The 19876-nt window shown below is 41.1% G+C and overlaps 1 protein-coding gene across 2 annotated transcripts in view; it reads left to right on the plus strand.

Annotated features, from left to right (window-relative positions):
• The window catches only part of LOC309568082 (myosin-binding protein C, fast-type-like), a 236518-nt gene that overhangs the window by 39299 nt on the left and 177343 nt on the right, over positions 1-19876 (plus strand). For both annotated transcript variants that reach the window (XM_082273655.1, XM_082273654.1), the window contains exons 3-5: positions 1130-1162; positions 3122-3193; positions 16121-16269. In XM_082273655.1, coding sequence (XP_082129781.1) covers positions 1130-1162; positions 3122-3193; positions 16121-16269 — 254 coding nt within the window. The remainder of the gene's footprint in view (positions 1-1129; positions 1163-3121; positions 3194-16120; positions 16270-19876) is intronic.

Here is a 19876-nt window from a genome sequence, read left to right on the forward strand (position 1 = left end):
CAACTTGCTCTACAGAAAGCAATAAATGGGTATTTAATGCCATACTTTTGTGGATGGTTAGGTTATCAGTTTGTATACTACTCACAGAAGTAGGAGGCAAAACTGTAGGATCTAAAAAGTGTGGGCCTGGCATTTAGCAGCAGGGTAGGTGAACTAAAGGAGTATGTTTGTTACTTTTCAAATCATTTAAACTCCATAACAATTCCTGTATGTGTGTTTCATCTGTGTATGTAGCCACTTGGCTAGAGATTTAGTGTTCTACGTTAGCGTTAAATGTTAGCGTTCAAAGGATATTCCAGTTGTACGTCTCCCCCTGTGTTATATATGTTGAATAATTGAGAATGTCCAGTTCAGATTATGCTGTGTTTGATTTTACTGCATGAAAATACTAGATGTTTTGTTTGTCTGTGATCTCGGATGTCTATGGTTGGTCCCTTGTTCATGTTTGCATGCTGGATTTTTCAAACGCTCATCATCTGTCATCGAAGGACCAAGCTCCTTGCCGGTTTGGAAGGTGCAGTTGAAGAGCCATTTTGCATGGGGCATGAGAGGTCATTGGAAAACCCCAACCGAAAACATCGTCCTGTCAGGAAACCAGCTGGCTTGTCAGTGTCATGAAGCCTTGATAATTGCACAGTTGTGGTTCGCAGTTGGTGTAATGCACGGTACACATCTGGATAAAAAAAAATGTCAATGCCATTCTCTACATATTTCTGAGTTTCCATTTTAATTTTTGACTTACAGAGTCTATCGAGGAAGATGTGGAGGAGATGGGTAAGTCTTCCAACAGAAGCAGCTTGACAGTAATTCAAGATTGGCACAGCAGAAACATGTCTTATATCAAGAAGAATGAACTAGTGACATCTAGTGGTTTTGTTATCAAAGTGACCCGCAAGCCAAGAAAAAACCTAACAAATACCAAGCACCTATATATTTTACATTTGGCAGAAAAATCAAGAGTAACCACAAAGTAAATCATGGGGCCATTTGGTTGATATATTTAGCATTGCAACATTTTGAAATGTGAAAATAGTCATTTTTTTTTTACAGCTCCATGGTATCACTTATAATAAGAAACAACCTAATTTCTTTAATTATTCATAAATGTTCATTTTCATTTGATTTTCAGCTGACTATTTTGAGGAAATGTCATCATCATATGGTAAGTTCATTACCTTTACAAATATTTTACAAAAAATCAGATAGTGTATTTAACTCAGCAAATGGAAAAAATAAATAAAAATTCAACATTTAACCATCACCATAGATGGACTATATGTTTTCATCCTTGGCAATTATGCACGTGTAAGATCTGCTGACACCTTCTTCTATAGCTTCTCAGTATGAGACAATCTAGTAAATATATTTTATATGCATTTCAATGCATTCTCTGCATTTAGTGTTACCAGAAAGGAAATTTGCTTGTTTTTGGACACACATAAAAAAAAAATTGCTTACAAAGGCAGAAATATTGCAATACAAACAATTAACAAAATAAATGCAAGTGTGCAATATTATTGCTCTAAAAGAAGGTTACAATTTGTATAACTGTACAGCAATGATACTGATACAGAAATAGAAAGGAAGATGCATTAAGATAAGTCCTATCGCCAAGCAGATATATTGCAAAAAAAAGGACTCTGGGTATTTGAATAAAGGATATTTGAATTTAAACTGGACCACAAATGAAAGCCTAGTGTATATAACCATAACTAGAGGCAAAGAAGAAATTGATAAGCAAAGATTGTTTTTTTTTTTTTTTTTTTTTTTTTTTTTTACTGAAGTGTTTATAATCAGTTATTCAGTTTTTATTATATACTTTTTTTTTTAACTATACCTTTTTCCATACAATTGTGTGCATATTTTTGAGCTTCTGTGAACTGGACTGTCCACTAGACTGTAATAAAGCTGTAAAACACATCTAAGCATGTAATATTTTTATTCTAAATAATGTAAATTCCCATTGGAAACAAACAGCTTGAGAAGCAAGCAAACCTGATTGAGAAGACTATCGGGAAATTATACTATATGCTGCTAAAATATTTTTGCCATTTTTTGCTTAATGGTTTCTTGTATGCTATTATTGTTTGATTACATTTTAAGCCTTCTATCTATCTATCTATCTATCTATCTATCTATCTATCTATCTATCTATCTATCTATCTATCTATCTATCTATCTATCTATCTATCTATCTATCTATCTATCTATCTATCTATCTATCTATCTATCTATCTATCTATCTATCTATCTATCTATCTATCTATCTATCTATCTATCTATCTACAGTATCTATCTAGTACAAAAGTTGGCGCAATTGTAAATTGTATTTGCTTTGGGAACAGTCAATGATTTTTTTAAAGGCAAAGTAAGATATGTTATCTTGCTAGTAAGGACACATAAGACGTAGCAGGAGAACAGAATACTTACCTCTATTGGTGAAAATTCTGCTTCAGACTCCCTCCAGTGCTGGTAACATAACAAAGAGCCTCTGCCTTGGTCCCTCTGTTGAAGAAATAGGTCACTGTTGAAAATGGCCAATTTTCCCCTTCAGCAGAGATCATGCAAAGACATGTCTGTGCTTTTTATCATGTCTCCAGCACTGGATGAAACCTAGAGAAAGAAAGGTATGTTTTCACTTATTATTTATTAATTTAATTTTAGCTATTTAATCCTAGTATGAATGGTAACATAGCATTACGGTACCATTTGAATATAGGTTTGCTTTAAGCAATGTAAAGTATTTTCTTATGTTTTTTTTTTCTTCTGATTTTAATGCAGGAAAACGTAGGCTTTATAAGCTTGTCAATTAATAAACATACTCCCTTATGAAATATTTTTGTAAAGGCAGCTTCTAGACCAGGGATATGCAAACTGTGGCCCTCCATCTGTTGCAAAACCACAAGTCCCTTAATGCCTCTGCCTCTGGGTGTCATGCTTGTGGCTGTCAGAGTCTTTCTATGCCTCATGGAACTTGTAGTTATGCAACATCTGGAGGGCCACAGTTTGCATATCCCTGTTCTAGACAGTACAAGTAATACTGGAAAAAGGCTGAAAATAATTAGATTGAGTGTCCTGTTTATATTTCTTTTTTTCTAATTAACATTTGTTCTCATTTAAGATGCAGATCAAGAACCTTCTGACATGACTGCACTGTTGTTGCGGAAACCAGAAAGTGTAACTGTGCAAACTGGTATGTATTACTAAATATTAAACAATACAACTGCCAGCACTTTGATAACCTTTGTATTTTCAAAGCTGCTTTACAGACAGCAATTTAAAATGTAACCTAAATGAAAAACTTTTTTTGTTTAAGTTTTGGTTACAGTGAAGGTGGTGTAGAACACCTTTGAAAAAAACCCAAATTAGAATCCTAGGAGTGTTACATTTTTTGAATTCATGTTTAGTTTTGGACGATTAGACAGATGGGCTGAGGCGGGGACTTGTCCAGGAAGACTGCATACACTGTCTGCCCGGGGTCTACCTTCTCCCCCCCCCCCTCTTCCTCTCCTGGCTTCCTCCTCCGCCCTACCTGGCTGGGGGACTGGTGTTTTTTTGTTTTTTTTTTTACCTTTTTCTGGTTCCCTTATTACAGTGTGGGCTTTGGTAATATTGATGATGACGAATATGGCATATCAGGTCGATCAGGATATTGAACAAGAAATGAGAGCAGCCTTTGCAAGAGAAGAACAACAGGGTTCAGAAAGTAAAAACTAGGATTTTAGACAATTGTTCAAATAGCAATTGGAACATAGTGTCATTGGAGTCTTATGTAGAATCAAAATTATTACTGAGGGTTTGAGGAAAGGGATAATCCCTGCCGAACATCTTAGAAACAAACGTTTCTTAAACATTTGGCAGGAAGAAGCTATCAAACATGGTATGCATATGATGCAATTAATTATAAAGGAGGAACAAATACAATTGGAAGAAATTGAGAATCAATTGAAGGATAGTATTATAAAAATTAGAGCAATATCAGGAGTTGAGTGAATTCCCCAGGTTCAATGAAAGATTAAAAAAAGAAGTAGAGGAATTTCAAAAGGAACAAAAAGTGGAAAAACAAAAAGTTTCAGAGAGATCTGACAGATTTTGAAACAGGATAAATATTGGCTAGAGGTAGATTAGGTCAAGGTTAAAAAATACACAACCCAAGAAAGATAAAGGATATCTAAAGAAGACGGTGTCTTTTTTAGAATTGCCTCAACCAACAGAGAGGGGAGGAAAAATAGAAGGAAACGTAGGAAGAGAACTAGAAGTCGGAAGAACCAACAACGAACAGGAGTCTCATCAAAGAAACAAACTAGACAGGATGGGAGAAACTCAAAATATCTCCAGGAAGTCAACCAGGAAACATCCCAAATAATTAGTAAATCTCAAGAATGCCTAAATGTGATAAATCTAACAGAAATGGAATTAAATAGAGATCATTTGTTCCTGCTGCAAAGAGGTCTGGGGTTCTCTCCAACTATTCCAGGAAATCCCCCTTGAAATATACAAAGATTTATGTTTATTTATACCTAGGGTCAATTTTAAGTTGATGTATTCACAGAATTCTTTTTCAAAAAATGAGAACATAGAAATTGGAGATCCAGAAAAACAAATCGATTTAAGAGAAGTAGATGTCCTGGAATATTTGTAGGGAAACACCTGGCTGGATTCGGAAATCTTGGACCCCCCAATCGTTGGGCTTATCAAATACATAAAAAAAATCCCAAATTTAGGTAATAATCGCTACCCCCAAACTTTTTTGAAGGTGGTAGCACAAGACATTAGAGACATTGATTGGTCCTACTTCACTCCAGGACAGGACAATTTGTCCAGAGGAAAACGGAAGGCATTGAAAGAATTGAAAGAAATAAAAGGGATAGTGATAAAATCGAGTGACAAGGGGGGAAATGTGGTTGAGTGGAAAGAAGAAGATTACACCCAGGAGGTGTACCGACAGCTTAACGATGTTACATGTTATGAAAGATGTACACACAACCCCTTTCCACCATTGGTCACAGAAATAAATAATAAAATGGGTAGAGGCTTCGAAGTAGGTCTAATCAGGAGAAATAAAAAGAGAGAGAGATTATCTAGGAGGAGAATACAATATTCCTACTTCATATGTACTACCAAAGGTTCACAAAAATCCAAAAAAGCCCCCAGGCAGATCGATAGTATCTGGGAATGGTGCGCCCACAGAACATCTGGGATAAACTTGTGGACAAAATGATTAAACATTTAGTGGAAGAACGACCATCTTTTGTCTTGGATACAGGGAACCTTCTTTGAATGCTAAACAATTTGGAATTACCTGAAGATTGCATATTGGCAGGAGTGGACGTGGAATCATTGTACATATCCATCCCCCACCAGGTGGGGATACATGCAGTTGCTGAATGGTTGGAATTAAGACTCCCCTTGTCTGGCCCACATAATGAGTTCTTAATGGAACTCTTGGAATTTATATTGCATAATAACTTTTTTATGTTTGATGGAAAATATTATCACCAGACAAGGGGAGTTGCGATGGGCGCTGCATGTGCCCCCACCTACGCATGTTTACATCTGTGATGGTGGGAAAAAGAAGTTTACACTAATCAGGAATTCAATGAGAAAGTAAAACGTTGGGCACGATTCATGGATGAAGTCCTGGTGGCGTGGAGAGGTAGTGCAGAAGAGTTCCATGAATTTATCACTACATTGAATGAGAATAATAGAAACCTCTTTCTTATAAAATGCATGAGTATGAATTGGAGTTCTTAGACTTAAAAATTAGTAAGGTGGGAGAAAATTTTTTAACCACCACCTTCAGAAAAAAGACAGATGGGAACAAACTCCTCCATTCCACCAGCCATCATCCTTAGTCTTTGATTAGAGGAATTTCTTATGGTCAATTTCTGAGAAGTAGAAGGAATTGTACAAAAATAGAACACTTCCATGAGGAAAGCCAAAAATTAACTGAGAGGATTAGAGCAAGGGGTACCCAAAACCAGTTTTAGAAAACAGTAGACTCAGAGCCCTACGAAAGGACAGAGGGGATTTTCTACAGTGAAAGCATGGTGGAAAAGGAAAGAACGAATTGGAAAAAAAAGGTCTAGTTACTAGATATGGCACCCATTGGGACCATTTGAAGAGTCTATTCACTCAACATTGGCCTATTCTAATGCTAGACCGAAGGTTACTGGACATTATAGAGGATAAACCTTGGATGACTGCGATGAAGGCACCATTCATAGGAGAAACCCTTGTTCGTAGTGAGTACAAGAGAAGCAAATCAACCTCCTCAGAGTTACCAAAGGGCATGTTTACATGTGGACATTGTTCTAAATGTAAATATGTGGATAAAATTAAGGAATTCCAGGATTCACAACAGAAACTTACTTATCAAGTAAATTTCTTTCTAAATTGTTCCTCAGCTTGAATAATATACAAAAAACATGTCCCTGTAAAAAGATATATATTGGGAAAACTCAGAGAGAGTTTAGGAGGAGAATAGGGGAGTATTTAAGCAGCATAGCAGGGGAAGATGAGGAATCTCCCCTAGATATGCACTTCCAGCAGTATCACAATTCCTCTATACAGGGCATTAAATGTGTAGCTATTTGCCAACTAACACTATCTGAAAGGAGGGGAGACCAGGATAAAATACTACTTCAAAAAGAATCCAGGCAGATTTTCAGATCAATAGTATGGTACCCTTAGGTTTGAATAATTTGCTTTCCTTACAATCATTCTTGTAAAATGAGCCATTTGCCCGCACTGTATGGAAGAGGTTAACATTTAGAGTTGGGATTAAAAAAGATGTGACAACAAATGGTTAAATCTAGTATAAATTAGGAAGTCCTCACTCATTCCCCTCATATGCCCAGAAGAAGCTCCAGTCAGTGCGAGGGGCAAAACACGTAGGCGGAGGGGCGCACAAATAGAGCTTTCTTTTTGTTGGCATTTGATCACGTCTGCGGTTTTTATTTTTTGCGCTATAAACAAAAAAATGATGTCAATTTTGAAAAAAATTATTTTATATATATATATATATATATATGTATATATATATTTAACTTTCTGCTATAAAACACATCCAAAAAAAAAAAAATGTAAAAAAAAAATACATTTTGTTTATCAGTTTAGGCCAATATGTATTCTGCTACATATTTTTGGTGATGATACTACGACACAACAGTCACACAACAGTCTCTACAGAAGAGCAGAGAGAAAATTTAAAACAGTTTAGCTATTGGTTTTTATGTTTAACGCCTTCCCGCCGACGTAACACATATAGTACATATATGCAGCCCCACCGCACTGGCCTTTTTCCATTGGGGCGCATATATGTGTATCTCCATTTGTGCTGGAAGCATGCCACACAGCACTCTCCCAGAACGGAGATCAGGGTCTCGCCAAGAGCCCCGGGTCCCGTAATACAATAAGGATCCGGATCTCCCAAATCCAGGGTCACCTGATCGCTGTGGTAGCCTTTGATTGGCTACCACAGTGATCAGTCACTGTGAAGCCCCCCCCCCCCCCCTGTGTTTCTCTCTTTGTGAAAAGAGAGGAAAATACAATATATCTTTCTTTTTTCTTGCAGAAAGGAAAAAAATGTGTGTTTAAAAAAAAAAAAAAAAATAGCTAGATCAAGGTTTGATTAGGGTTAGTGTTTGGGTCAAGGTAAGTATATTTTAGGCAGGATTAAAAAAAAAAAATGAAATAAGCACAATGCACACTATTGCTTTTGGGCTGTACTACGGTTACAAACAACAAATAACATACACAAATATGTGGTATTGCTGCAAACCTCAGGAGCAGGAAAATTTATATTGGGTTGTTTTTTGGCAGTAGGATATGGCAGTAACAAGAAATATACAGCTAAATTTAAAAAAGTTTTTTTTTTTTATTTTGATAAAAAAAAAAAAAAATCAGGAGGTACACCATAACCATTTACTACCAAATCAAAGCACAATTTCCCTAAAAAAACAAGGTATAATCCACCTGAACACACATAGTAGTTGTGGTGATATTTACAGTTTTACTAACACGTATCAAAGTTGCAAAATTGTGCTTAGGCATTAAGATTTGATTTACCCTTAGGAGTGAAGGGGTCAATATCCCTAAGTGGGCAGTGTATAGAAAAGGCTTCCAAAAATTATGCAAACCGAAGCTAAAAGTGAGACCAATCCAAACAATATTTAATATAAAAGTGTATACAATCAATGAAAAAAATACTTCTCCAAAAAACACACATCATACCTTCCACATATATGAGACCCCCCTCAGATATAAAAATGTGTTGGCAGATCCTCATTTTTCTACCTTAGACAAGTGAGTTGCCACCCATTCATTCAGACTATCCAATCTGATGTGAGGGGCTGGCCACTGTATTTTATCAAATTGGAACAGGTAGGATTTTGGTGGGAACAATATTCAAAAACTCATACCTGTGTCAAGGTATAAGTAATGGTTTCAACTGTAGTTCTGCTATGCATAGACACCAAACTCTAATGCTTTATACCTCACAGAACGCAAAACCAGCATAAAAAAATGAAATAATAACAACATCCCCATATTTTACCATACAACTAACTTGCTTGATGTCCGGTGATGGACGAACATCGGACGGGGCGGTTCGCGAACTTTCTCAAATGTTCGCGAACCGCAAGTTCGTGGCGGACCCCATTCACTTTAATGGCAGGCGAACATTAAAAACCTCCAGGTCATATTTGCAGCCACAAAATACTTACTAGCTGTGCACACATAGTCCCATAACATGGACACTGACATACCAGAAGTATTGCTATTGGGAAAGTTGCAAATACATTTTTTTTTTTCTAAATCAGCCAGAACTGACAGCAGCCGGTAAACACATGTCAAATACATATAGCGTCCATTCACACGTCTGTAAAATGGGTCTGCATCCATTCCACAATTTAGCGAAACTTTTACAGACCCATTGATTTTCAATGCCAGTCTGAAAAATTAGGCATTCACAGGATAAAGTGTCGGCCAGTACAGGCCCCAAAGATTAGCCCACAGGTGTTCACCTGACAGCAAAGAACTTTGTATTCTGTGGCTGGAGGTTGCTGTGTGGAGCAGGGACAGACTGTATAATGACACAAGTCGCTAGCTAATAAGTCCACAAAAGTCTTTTGTCAGTGTAGGGAGAGGTTGCTGTGTGGAGATGGGATAGACTGTAGCAATTAGGCATTCAACGGACATAAAAGGCCTTTTATGCCGCTGTATTTACCTAAGACAGGGACCATGAATTGTTATGGGTGGTGGTGCATATTTGTGTGCTGTCATGAGGAATTTGAATCAAACATGGTCTACTGGTCACATGTGTTGAATTCCTCTGAAATCCATGCCTCATTCATTTTTAGAAAATGTGAGGTAGTCAACACTGTCGTGAGCTAGGCGAATGAGCTTATTGGTCACGATCCCCCCTGCTGCTCTGAACGTCCTTTCGGACAGGACACTGGACGAGGGGCAAGCCAAGAGTTCCATTGCAAATTGTGCAAGCTCTGGCCAAAGGTCAAGCCTGCCCACCCAGTAGTCCAGGGGTTCATCACTTCTCAGAGCATCCACATCGGCTGTTAACCCGATGTAGTCGGACACCTGTCGGTCTATGCGTTCCCTGATGCTGGAGCCTTTGCAGTCAATGTATAAGTCGCGGTAAGCCCAACACTCACCTAGGGACGATCCACTGGGGGGATGGAAAATAGGGTTTCCATCCGTTCAGATTCGACGGATTGGATTGGATGTCAGCAGACATTTCTCCGTTGACATCCGATGCCCCATAGACATGCATGGGGGGATCGTCCAGATCCGCCAAAAAAAATGGACAGGTGGATCTAACCGTTCCGCCTGTGTGAAAGGGGCCTAAGAAGGCACCTGGACTCCCATCACTGAGCCCAGTGGGAGCAACGCCGTCAGAACCCACAAAGCTACACTCCAGGCTCTCACCGTCCAGCCTCTTCTCCTTCTCCTCTCTCTTTACAATTTTCCTCCACTCCACCTTCCATCATGCCCTCCTCAAGTTTTTCTAGAAAAAGGCAGGCTTCCGTGGCCCAAATTTTCGAGCGTAAAAAAATGATGACGACGGAAAACCCTCTTGCCCAACGGTTGACCGCTGGCTTGTCGGAACTGATAGCCCGCCAACTACTGCCATATAAACTGGTGGACTTGGAAGCCTTTCAGAAATGTGTGGCAATTGGAACACCACTATGGAAGGTCCCAGGAAGGAAATATTTCTCGTAGAAGAGCATCCCAGAGCTATATAGCCATGTTCAGCGGCAAGTGAATGTATCTCTGGCACACAGTTTCGGTGCCAAGATACATCTGACCACAGACACGTGGTCTAGCAAACACGGGCAGGGAAGGTATATAACTTCTACTGCCGACTGGGTGAACCTTCTGACGGCTGTCAAGCATGTAACCCATGGCACCCGTGTAGATTTGCTTTTACCGCCACAGATTGCATGCAGGCCTGCCTCTTCTTCTCCTCCTCCTACTCCATCCTCCCTCTCCTCCTCGGCTGACTCCTCCTTTTCCACTGCTACCGTCTCTTCCGCTGCGCCGCCCAAGATCCCCAGAACCTATTGGACATGCCAGGTGAGACGTTGCCATGCTGTGCTGCGTCAGTTGTGCCTGGAAGTCAAGAGCCACACTGGTCCTGCACTCCTTTCAGCTTTGCGTTCACAGGCAGATCAGTGGCTAACACCGCTCAATTTGACAGTTAGTAAAGTGGTGCGACAACGGTGCCAATCTGAACCTGAACTTGGTCGTGCAGCGATTCGTTGTCAAATACCCTGGAATCCAGGACATCTTGCGGCAGGCCAGGAAAATCTCGGGCCATTTCAGAAGATCTTACAAAGCCATGGCTCGCCTGTCTGACATTCAGCGCCGACACAACCTGCCCGTCAGACGTCTTATTTGTGAGTGCCCAACGCGATGGAACTCAACCTTGTATATGCTTGATAGGCTGCTCCAGAAACGTGCAGTTAATGACTACCAGTACGAACTCTGCGGCAGGACAGGTTCTGGGGAGCTTGAGTTTATTTCACCGCGCCAGTGGCTGCTCGTGCGCGACGCATGCAGACTTCTGTGGCCATTTGATGAGATCACCAAACTGGTCTGTCGCAGCCAGGGTGCCATCAGTGACATTGTATCTTACGCCTTCTTTCTGGAGCGTGCATTGTGTCGTGTCATTGATCAAGCTGTCGAGGAGCAGGAGCAGGAAGATAAGGAAGTCGCAATGCTTGGATGAATATAGAAAGCATATTCTAGTGGATTTGTATTGTGCAGCATTGTGACTGGTGAGCAGTTCTGCAGCGATACTACAACTACAAGAGTGGCAAACTCAGTTAGAAAAAAGTATTATAACTGGTGTGATAGACCAGTGGCCCCCCAAAATGACTGATTGAAACGGGGTGTTATATAACAATATACTTTCATAATAGTGTATTTGGGTACTGCAGAAATTTTGCCTCTGCATCATCGACGTCACCTTCCCCACCACTAACATTAGAGATCTCGGAGTAGGCAGCAACAGCGGGACCAACCTTAAAAAAAAATTCCCAGTAACTTTTGTCAATGTGTGTAGCAGAGTTAACATAGAAACATAGAAACATAGAATGTGTCGGCAGATAAGAACCATTTGGCCCATCTAGTCTGCCCAATATATCTGAATCCTATGAATAGTCCCTGGCCCTATCTTATATGAAGGATAGCCTTATGCCTATCCCATGCATGCTTAAACTCCTTCACTGTATTTGCAGCTACCACTTCTGCAGGAAGGTTATTCCATGCATCCACTACTCTCTCAGTAAAGTAATACTTCCTCATATTACTTTTAAACCTTTGCCCCTCTAATTTAAAACTGTGTCCTCTTGTGGTAGTTGTTCTTCTTTTAAATATGCTCTCCTCCTTTACCGAGTTGATTCCCTTTATGTATTTAAAAGTTTCTAACATATCCCCTCTGTCTCTTCTTTCTTCCAAGCTATACATGTTAAGGTCCTTTATCCTTTCCTGGTAAGTTTTTTCCTGCAATCCATGTACTAGTTTAGTAGCTCTTCTCTGAACTCTCTCTAGAGTATCTATATCCTTCTGGAGATATGGCCTCCAGTACTGCGCACAATACTCCAAGTGAGGTCTCTTAACGCAGCAAAAGAGGCAAAATGTATGCAGTACCCATACCCAAATGCACTATTATGAGAGTATAACACCCCGCTTCAATCTGTCATTTTAGGGGGCCACTGGTTTATCACACCAGTTATGAAAAATATTTTCTAGTAACTTTTGTCACTGTGTGTAGCAGAGTTAACACAGCGAAAGAGACAAAATTTCTGCAGTACCCAAATACACTATAATATGCTTTATATATTAGAAAGTATATTATAAGTGTATTATACCCCTATATACTGCACACCAAACAATAGTACACCTATACCAGTCCTTTCAGTGCTGGTTCACACTGATGCGATGCGGGAACAATGCGAATATATCTGCGTGTTCTCACACCGAATCCGCAGCACAGACAATTCACACTGCCATATGCGATACGCTGGGGGTGTCAGTACGAGGTTAACAACACCCCCAGCTCAGATTGCATATTGCAGTGCGATCTGACAGTTCGCACAGAATCGTATAGCACTGGTGTGAACCACCATGCGATCTGATTCTGCTGCGGGCCAAAAAAAGGGTCCTGTGCGTGTTCACAGCGATTGCGGTGCAAATTCAGCCATACAAACTGTATGGCTGAATTTGCACCGCACAGACATCGCATGTAATTTTAGGAGCAGTGCGCTCCGAAATACATGCGATCTCTGTGATCGCATCAGTGTGAACCGGCACTGACAGTCTGTCCCTGCTCCACACAGCAAACCTCTCCCTACATTGGCAAAAGACAGAATATAGATAGTACACCTATACCAAATACCAGTCCTTAAAAGGACTTTTGTGGACCTATAACCGAGCGATCTGTGTCACTGACAATCTGTTCCTGCTCCACACAGCAAACCTCTCCCACCACTGACAGAAAGCAGAATATAGATAGTACACCTATACCAAATACCAGTCCTTAAATGGACTTTTGTGGACCTATAACCAAGCGATCTGTGTCACTGACAATCTGTCCCTGCTCCACACAGCAAACCTCTCCCTACACTGACAAAAAGGACAAAAAGCAGAATGTAAAATGGCAGCCAGGTCAGGTTTATTTGTAAGGTAGGGGATATGTCCATGTGCTGAAATGTCTCAATTGGCTGTCCTGTTCCACCTGATGGATGTGTCATTGGTCAAAATTCTTCACAATGTAGAAGAATATGGCCGCCGTGAACATCGCTATATGTTCGCATGATCGGCGGACTGCGAACGAGCAAAGTTCCCTGCGAACCGACAGCCAGGCGAACCGCAAGGCCATCTCTATTGATGTCCAACAACTCCTCTCTGCACCACTTGACTTGTACAGAAAGTTTTATTATTGTGTGCTCTACGGGATGGGAGTTGTTACATTTTTTTTTATCAGAATTTTGAGGACTGAGATACATATTTGTCTCAGATGCTGAGTGAGAACTTAACACTAGTCTATGCTAAGATAGATCAGTTGGTATTTAGGGAGGCACACATTCATAGCTCCCAACTGTCCCTGATTTTGAGTGACTGTCCTTGATTTGAAAAGTCCATCTGTCCCCCTTTCCTCCTCATTTGTCCCTCATTTTGGTCTGATCTATATAGTTGTATGCCCTATTCATCTTTCAAAAAGTGTTTCCCAGTGCTAAACCTTTCACACAGGTTCTAAATAGTTGCATTTGTACATTTCAGAAGCCAATAAAAAAGCAAAAAAAGGTAAAAAATAAAATTTTTAAAAAAGGTAAAAAAAAAGCTCTTAAGAGTTTAACTAATCTTTTTTTTTTTTTATAATTCTGCTTTGAAAGGGTGTAGCAGGGTGTGCGTCCTATGCCTACTTTTTTTTGCTAATAGGTGTCCCTCGGTCCCATCTCAAAAAGTTGGGAGGTATGCACATGTCTGGACACTGTATTTTTAGAATGCCCTCTATATTCTAAATTAACATATCCCTGGCTGGATTATGAATGTGATGTTAAAAATGTTTATGAAAATAAGATGCAGACCGAACCAGATGAATTTAGAACCATATGTCTCCATAAACAAACAGAAAGAGGGAAGAAATTCCTACAATGAGAATACAGGGAGTAAAAAACTTAACAGCAGTTTTAACTATTTTCACTCTATACAAAACCTTAAAACAGGGGTCCTCAAACTTTTTAAACAGGGGGCCAGTTCACTGTCCCGCAGACGCTGTTGGGGGCCGGACTATAGTTTGAAAAAAATATGAACAAATTCCTATGCACATATTTTATTTGTAGTGCACAAAAACAGTACAATTATTTAAAACCATAGCCTCAGGAACTAAAGTGCAAGCAGTGCAGACAAGTCTCTGTATGAACCCTTCAGAGCTGAAGACGTGACACGCCCCCCCCCCCAACTAGTGAATGACTACAAGTTCCAGCATGAACCCACGAGCTCCAAGGGGTCACATTCTTAAATCTTTGGGGCTCAGCCCTTCACTAGTTGGGGGGCTGTCATTTCCTCAGCTCTGAGGGGCTCATACTGGGACTAGTAATCCTTCACTTTTGGGGGGGTCACATTCTTAAATTTCAGGGGGTCATGTTGGGACTTGTAGTCCTTCACTAGTTAGGAGGGATTGTCACGTCCTCCGATCAGAGGGGTTCATGCTGGAACTTGCAGTCCTTCACTTTTAGGAAGTTCATACCTCCCAAAAGTAATGGACTTCAAGTCCCAGCATGAACCCCTGAGATCTAAGGATCAATGCAGCGTCACCAGTGCCCATCAGAGCAGCCTCATTAGTGCCCATCAATGCAGCCTCAGCAGTGTTCCTCAATGCAGCTTGATCAGAGTCCATCAATAGAGCCTCACCAGTGCCCATCAGTGCAGCCTGACAAGTGGCCATTAGCTCAGCCTCATCAGTGCCCATCAATGCAGCCCCACCAGTGCCCATCGCTGTTGGTCCTGCAGGCCGCTGGCCTGTAAGTTTTGCTGGGAGCTAGCCATGGCCTGTGGGTCCTGCAGGAAACTGGCCATGGCCAGCTCCCAGCAGGACGGCAGGCCAGCAGGACTCAGTGGCCAGCAGGACCCATAGGCCATGGCCAGCTCCCAGCAGGACCAGCAGGCATGGCCAGCATACAGCAGGACCAGCAGGCCATGGCCAGCACCCAGCAGGACCCACAGGCCATGGCCAGCACAGGACCTAACAGCCAGACAGTGTTGGGGGCTATTTCCTGTTTTGAGGTGACTGGGTGGGCAGGGCACTGGGGCAGGGTAAATGGGGTGTATGTGGGGGGGGGGTGAGATGGGATGTGGGGGTCAGCTGAGGGTGTCAGGGTGTCTCACCTCAGCGATGCCGATGACAGCTCAGCAGGTCAGTGATGCCGATGACAGCTCAGCAGGTTCTTGCTCGGCCTCCTGGGGGTGATGACCACTTCAAGCTGCAGCAAGTGACCAGCCCGAGCCAGTCACATGCGTCCCCTGGCAGGCTGGTGCTCCCTGCCTCCATTCCAAAGTAAGCTGCTTGCACCCTTTGTAAAAACTTCAGCCATCCAGCGGCGAGCTCCGTTGTATTCCGCGCCGCACCGTGTGCCCCGCCTCTTCCTGCCTTCAAAGTCTCTGGGAGTTGTAGTTTCCTGCCGCGCGCCCCTGCTCTGTTCTCCACAGCCACCGCCACAAGGAACTTGAGCGTGGTCGGGACTACAACTCCCAGAATGCAGCGCGGGAGTAAAACAGCCAATTGGCGGCTGCCGCAGCCAATTTCCTGCACACAGGAAAAAAAATAAAAAATGTCAGTAGACAGCGGCCGTGGAAATCTCCACCCTGCCCCGCAGCCCAACTCAGTTCTGCAATTGCCGGGGGGGGGCGGGTTCAGGACACTGGCGGGCCGGATGCAGGCCGTGGGCCGTAGTTTGAGAACCCCTGCCTTAAAAGAATGTGTTTTGGCTGGTGTTCAGCTAAATTATATATACGTTTATGTAAAGTATGACATGAAATACATTTTTTTGGGGAGACAATGCAATCACCATTTATATGTTATTATATTTTTTTGCAGGAAAAGATTTTGCAGTAAATATCACTGTCAATGGCACTATCGTCACTGCAAAGCCCCAAGTGAAGTGGTTTAAAGGAAAGTGGCTGGAACTAGGGAGTAAAAGTGGAACTCGTTACAAGTTTTCGGATGAGTATATTGAATCATCCAAGGTAGGATGTGATGAAGAGTCTCAAGGGTTTTGTGAAGTTTTTCTATGCCAATTTTATTTTATACAAAATATATATCTGGTGTGGCTTCTGAATGCATTGGAATGTTGAGCTTTCTGAATGCATTAGGCTTGTTTACAAGGTCACAAATTGGTCCCCCTTCCTCAACAAAACAATCCCAGAGTGGAAGACTGTGAGGATTGTGAGAAGTTGCGCTAACAGTAAGTGGGCCAACATAGAGATTGCAGGGAACAGAGGTATATAACTATACTTAAACAATGAGGACTCTAAACTGAACCAAAACCCCCTTTAAACTTGTAGATCTGAGCAGCAAACAAACCAGAATCCCAAAAGAGATGTAGTCCTGAATGCAATGGGTAGCAACTAAAAGTCTTCCAAAGGAATTATAGAAAGTCTGTGGATCCAACAGACAAGTACTCGCTGTTTCTGATTTTCAGATAGCCAAGTGCAGGGCCTTCAGCTATCCAAATTTAAAAGGTAACTCCACTTTCATGGGGGGAAAAAAGCAAATAAAGAAAAAATATTATAGTGTATACAATTGCGATACAAATCATATTGTAATTGAATGTTATTAAAAATTACCTTTCCTTTTCAATCTGCAGCCGCTGTAATTTTCTGAAAATACAATGCAATATGGCTACCTGGAGCTGTTCTGTACACAGAATGTCTACTGACCACACCCCAGAAACATCATTTCCTGCTTGTGTGATTGGCTCACTGATTTTTCCAGAAGTCTGCACTAGGATAAAAGGCAGATTTCTGGCATCCCCTGCAAACAAAAATGTTATTTTTGGTGAAATACTCCCAATAGGAACACGTCTAAAGGAATGCGAGCCCAGCAATTTCCTCATTAGTGCCCTGCAGCTGCCACAGCTGATAGATAATTATGAAACCACTCCCATTAGACCCACTCAGCACAGAGGCACAGAGGAACAAACAGGGATTTCTTCAGAATAACAAAAGGTAGAAATCTGCAACAAAGGTTGTTAAAATCCTTGCACTATACATAGTTCACCCAGAAGGGAATGTTTTTTTCTCAACAAAAGTGGAGTTACTTTTTAAGCACTTCAGTGGCCTATGTACTGGATCTGTAGTGAACTTTCTGAAAGCACTCCAGGAAGGATAGGGCAGAGGTCCATGCCTCCTTGGCTACAGAGAGGCCAAAAACTAAATTTAGCAGTATAGTAGCTCTGAGGGTGCTACATAAACATTGTCATACCTCTCAACTTTAGAATAACACAAAGAGGAAGGCCCTATGGCTGAGTGATATGTAGTCATATACGGTATGCGTAGGGTGCCATGGTAAACTAGAGTCTGAAATTATACACTTTATATACTACACACGTATGCTTCAGTCCTTATACCCCACTTCTTAAGTACAGAGCAACAGCCTCACAGACACACATATACGTCTGCACAGAGGATAGTTTGAAAATGAGACACTTTCATTACCGTTCTCATGCTTTTCTGCAAATGAGCTAACAATTTGTCTAGTCTTGCCTTAAGCTCTTCATCTCTTAGGACATGTCTGGTATGTCCAAATAAGCTTATGGCTGCAGTAGTAGCTGTTTCTAATAAGCAATTTTAGGGCTTTTCTGGAAAAGTGATCAGAGCAGCTGTAGACTACGTGGTTACATGACCCACGGGGTGCTGTTCCCTGAGAACACAACAGTGACATCTGAATGGTGAGTGGGAAGGGATCAAGGAACATCCATTCCCTGATATTCTAGGCTGAATATAAAATCAGGAAGCGATCAACTACTGTATAAGCACTGCTGCCAAATATCAGCTAGAAAGCTCGGTAAACTGATTGAGAGCAGTTCTATGTTTGGTCAGCTGGAGCAGAGCTCAGGAGGGACATTACGGGTCTAATAGACCCATGATGTCTCCATAAAGAGTACCTGTCACTTACAAAAATGCTACCACATAGAGAGCTCGTTAGTCCCCTTGTGATAGCAATAAAGTTAAATATAAAAAAGTGTTATAATATAAAATGGATAAAAAAATAAAAGAAAATTAGGACACCTCTGATGCCTACACACCTGTCTGAACACCTACGTTTATATAGGGTGTGCACATGTATACAAACAGCATTTGTGCAACACACAGGGCTTTTTTTCAGCTTGAACTTGGCATAACTCAGTTCCACCACCTCTGGCTCAGGCCTCCTGCTCACCGCTATTGTTCGCAAACACAGAGGTCCGGCTTCTGTATTTACAAGTGACAGTTTGTCTCACAATGACACCCACAGATCTGATCTCCTGAGCAGCTCTCTCTGAGTGCAGGACTAGAGCTAGCTAGGTGCTTAATAAAGCAACAAAAGTTGGACATGTGGAAGATGATGGAGTTTTTAGGGGGGGGGGGGGGGCAGTGGAGGGACTTGGTACCTAATGCACTCCTGGTATTTAGTGCCATTTAAGATCCTCCCACTGTTAGTGAATTTTGACCACACCAACAATTTGATGCAATTTGAAAGGTGTGTGGGGAAAGGGTTGTGGTTGAGTTCCTGCACCTATTTTTTGAGAAAAAAAGCCCTGGCAACACATATTGGGTATTGCCACACACTCTAGAGTTAGAGAAATACCTTGCCTATTGGTAATTTTGGTTACAGTAATTTTTCAACATCTCATGGGCACACGCAGTATTGCAGCCTGACACATTCGGTACATTCGGTATTTACTCAACAGTCTTATCTTTTATTTTGTGCAAAAAATAGGGGTTATAGTGTGTGTGTGTGTGTGTACGAAGATTCATTTTACTGTATTTTTTTCCTTTAAAATTTTATAAACAGTTTTGCAATTATTATGTATCATCATTCTACAGGGACTCTGCTTTCAGAAAATGTATAATATTTGGGGATTTTAATGTAATTTTCTAGGCAAAAATGGATATTTTAAGATGTTTGGGAAAAATCAAAAAGATTCCCTCAAAGGGGAAGTGGATAATGAAGAACTACTTTAACCACTTAAGGACCGTCCCACGTACATTTACTGCGGCAGGGCAGTCCTTAAGTGAAAAATCACATACCTGTACATGATTCTCGTTGTCAGTTCTGCTGCTTCAGAGCTGCCAATCAGGAACACAGATGTCTCTCTTCCTGCGGTCAGTCCCACACAGCATTGCTGGCCATACATTAGCCGAAAAATCATTCGAAAATTTGTCATATGGTCCATTCATTCTTTTTTCATCCAGTTAATGGGCACAAATAGAAAATTGGTCTTAACTTTTCAAAGCCGAAAAATTGAAGGAACAGTTTGCAAAATTCTGCGGAACGAACAATAAAGTGAAAGGTTAATGTGTTTCTCAGCCAAACTGTTTTCACTAGGCATATGTGACAAAATGAATGAAAAACTGATTCATTTATGTGCATTAAACAATTTATCTATCAAAATTTGGTCATTACATGATGGCACGATCGTCTCCTCTCACGACCAAGTGTTCATTTTTCAAAAATGAGTTTGAATGATTTTTCGTAAAGTGTATGGCCAGCATAAGAAAGCACACCCAGGGAACACAGTTAACCCTTTGATTGCCCCTGATGTTAACCCCTGCCAGTGCCATTTATACAGTGGCAGTGCATTTTTTGGGA

This window comes from Pelophylax lessonae, assembly GCF_965119305.1.
Source record: "Pelophylax lessonae genome assembly, chromosome: 12".
In the NCBI taxonomy this organism is placed as follows: domain Eukaryota; kingdom Metazoa; phylum Chordata; class Amphibia; order Anura; family Ranidae; genus Pelophylax; species Pelophylax lessonae.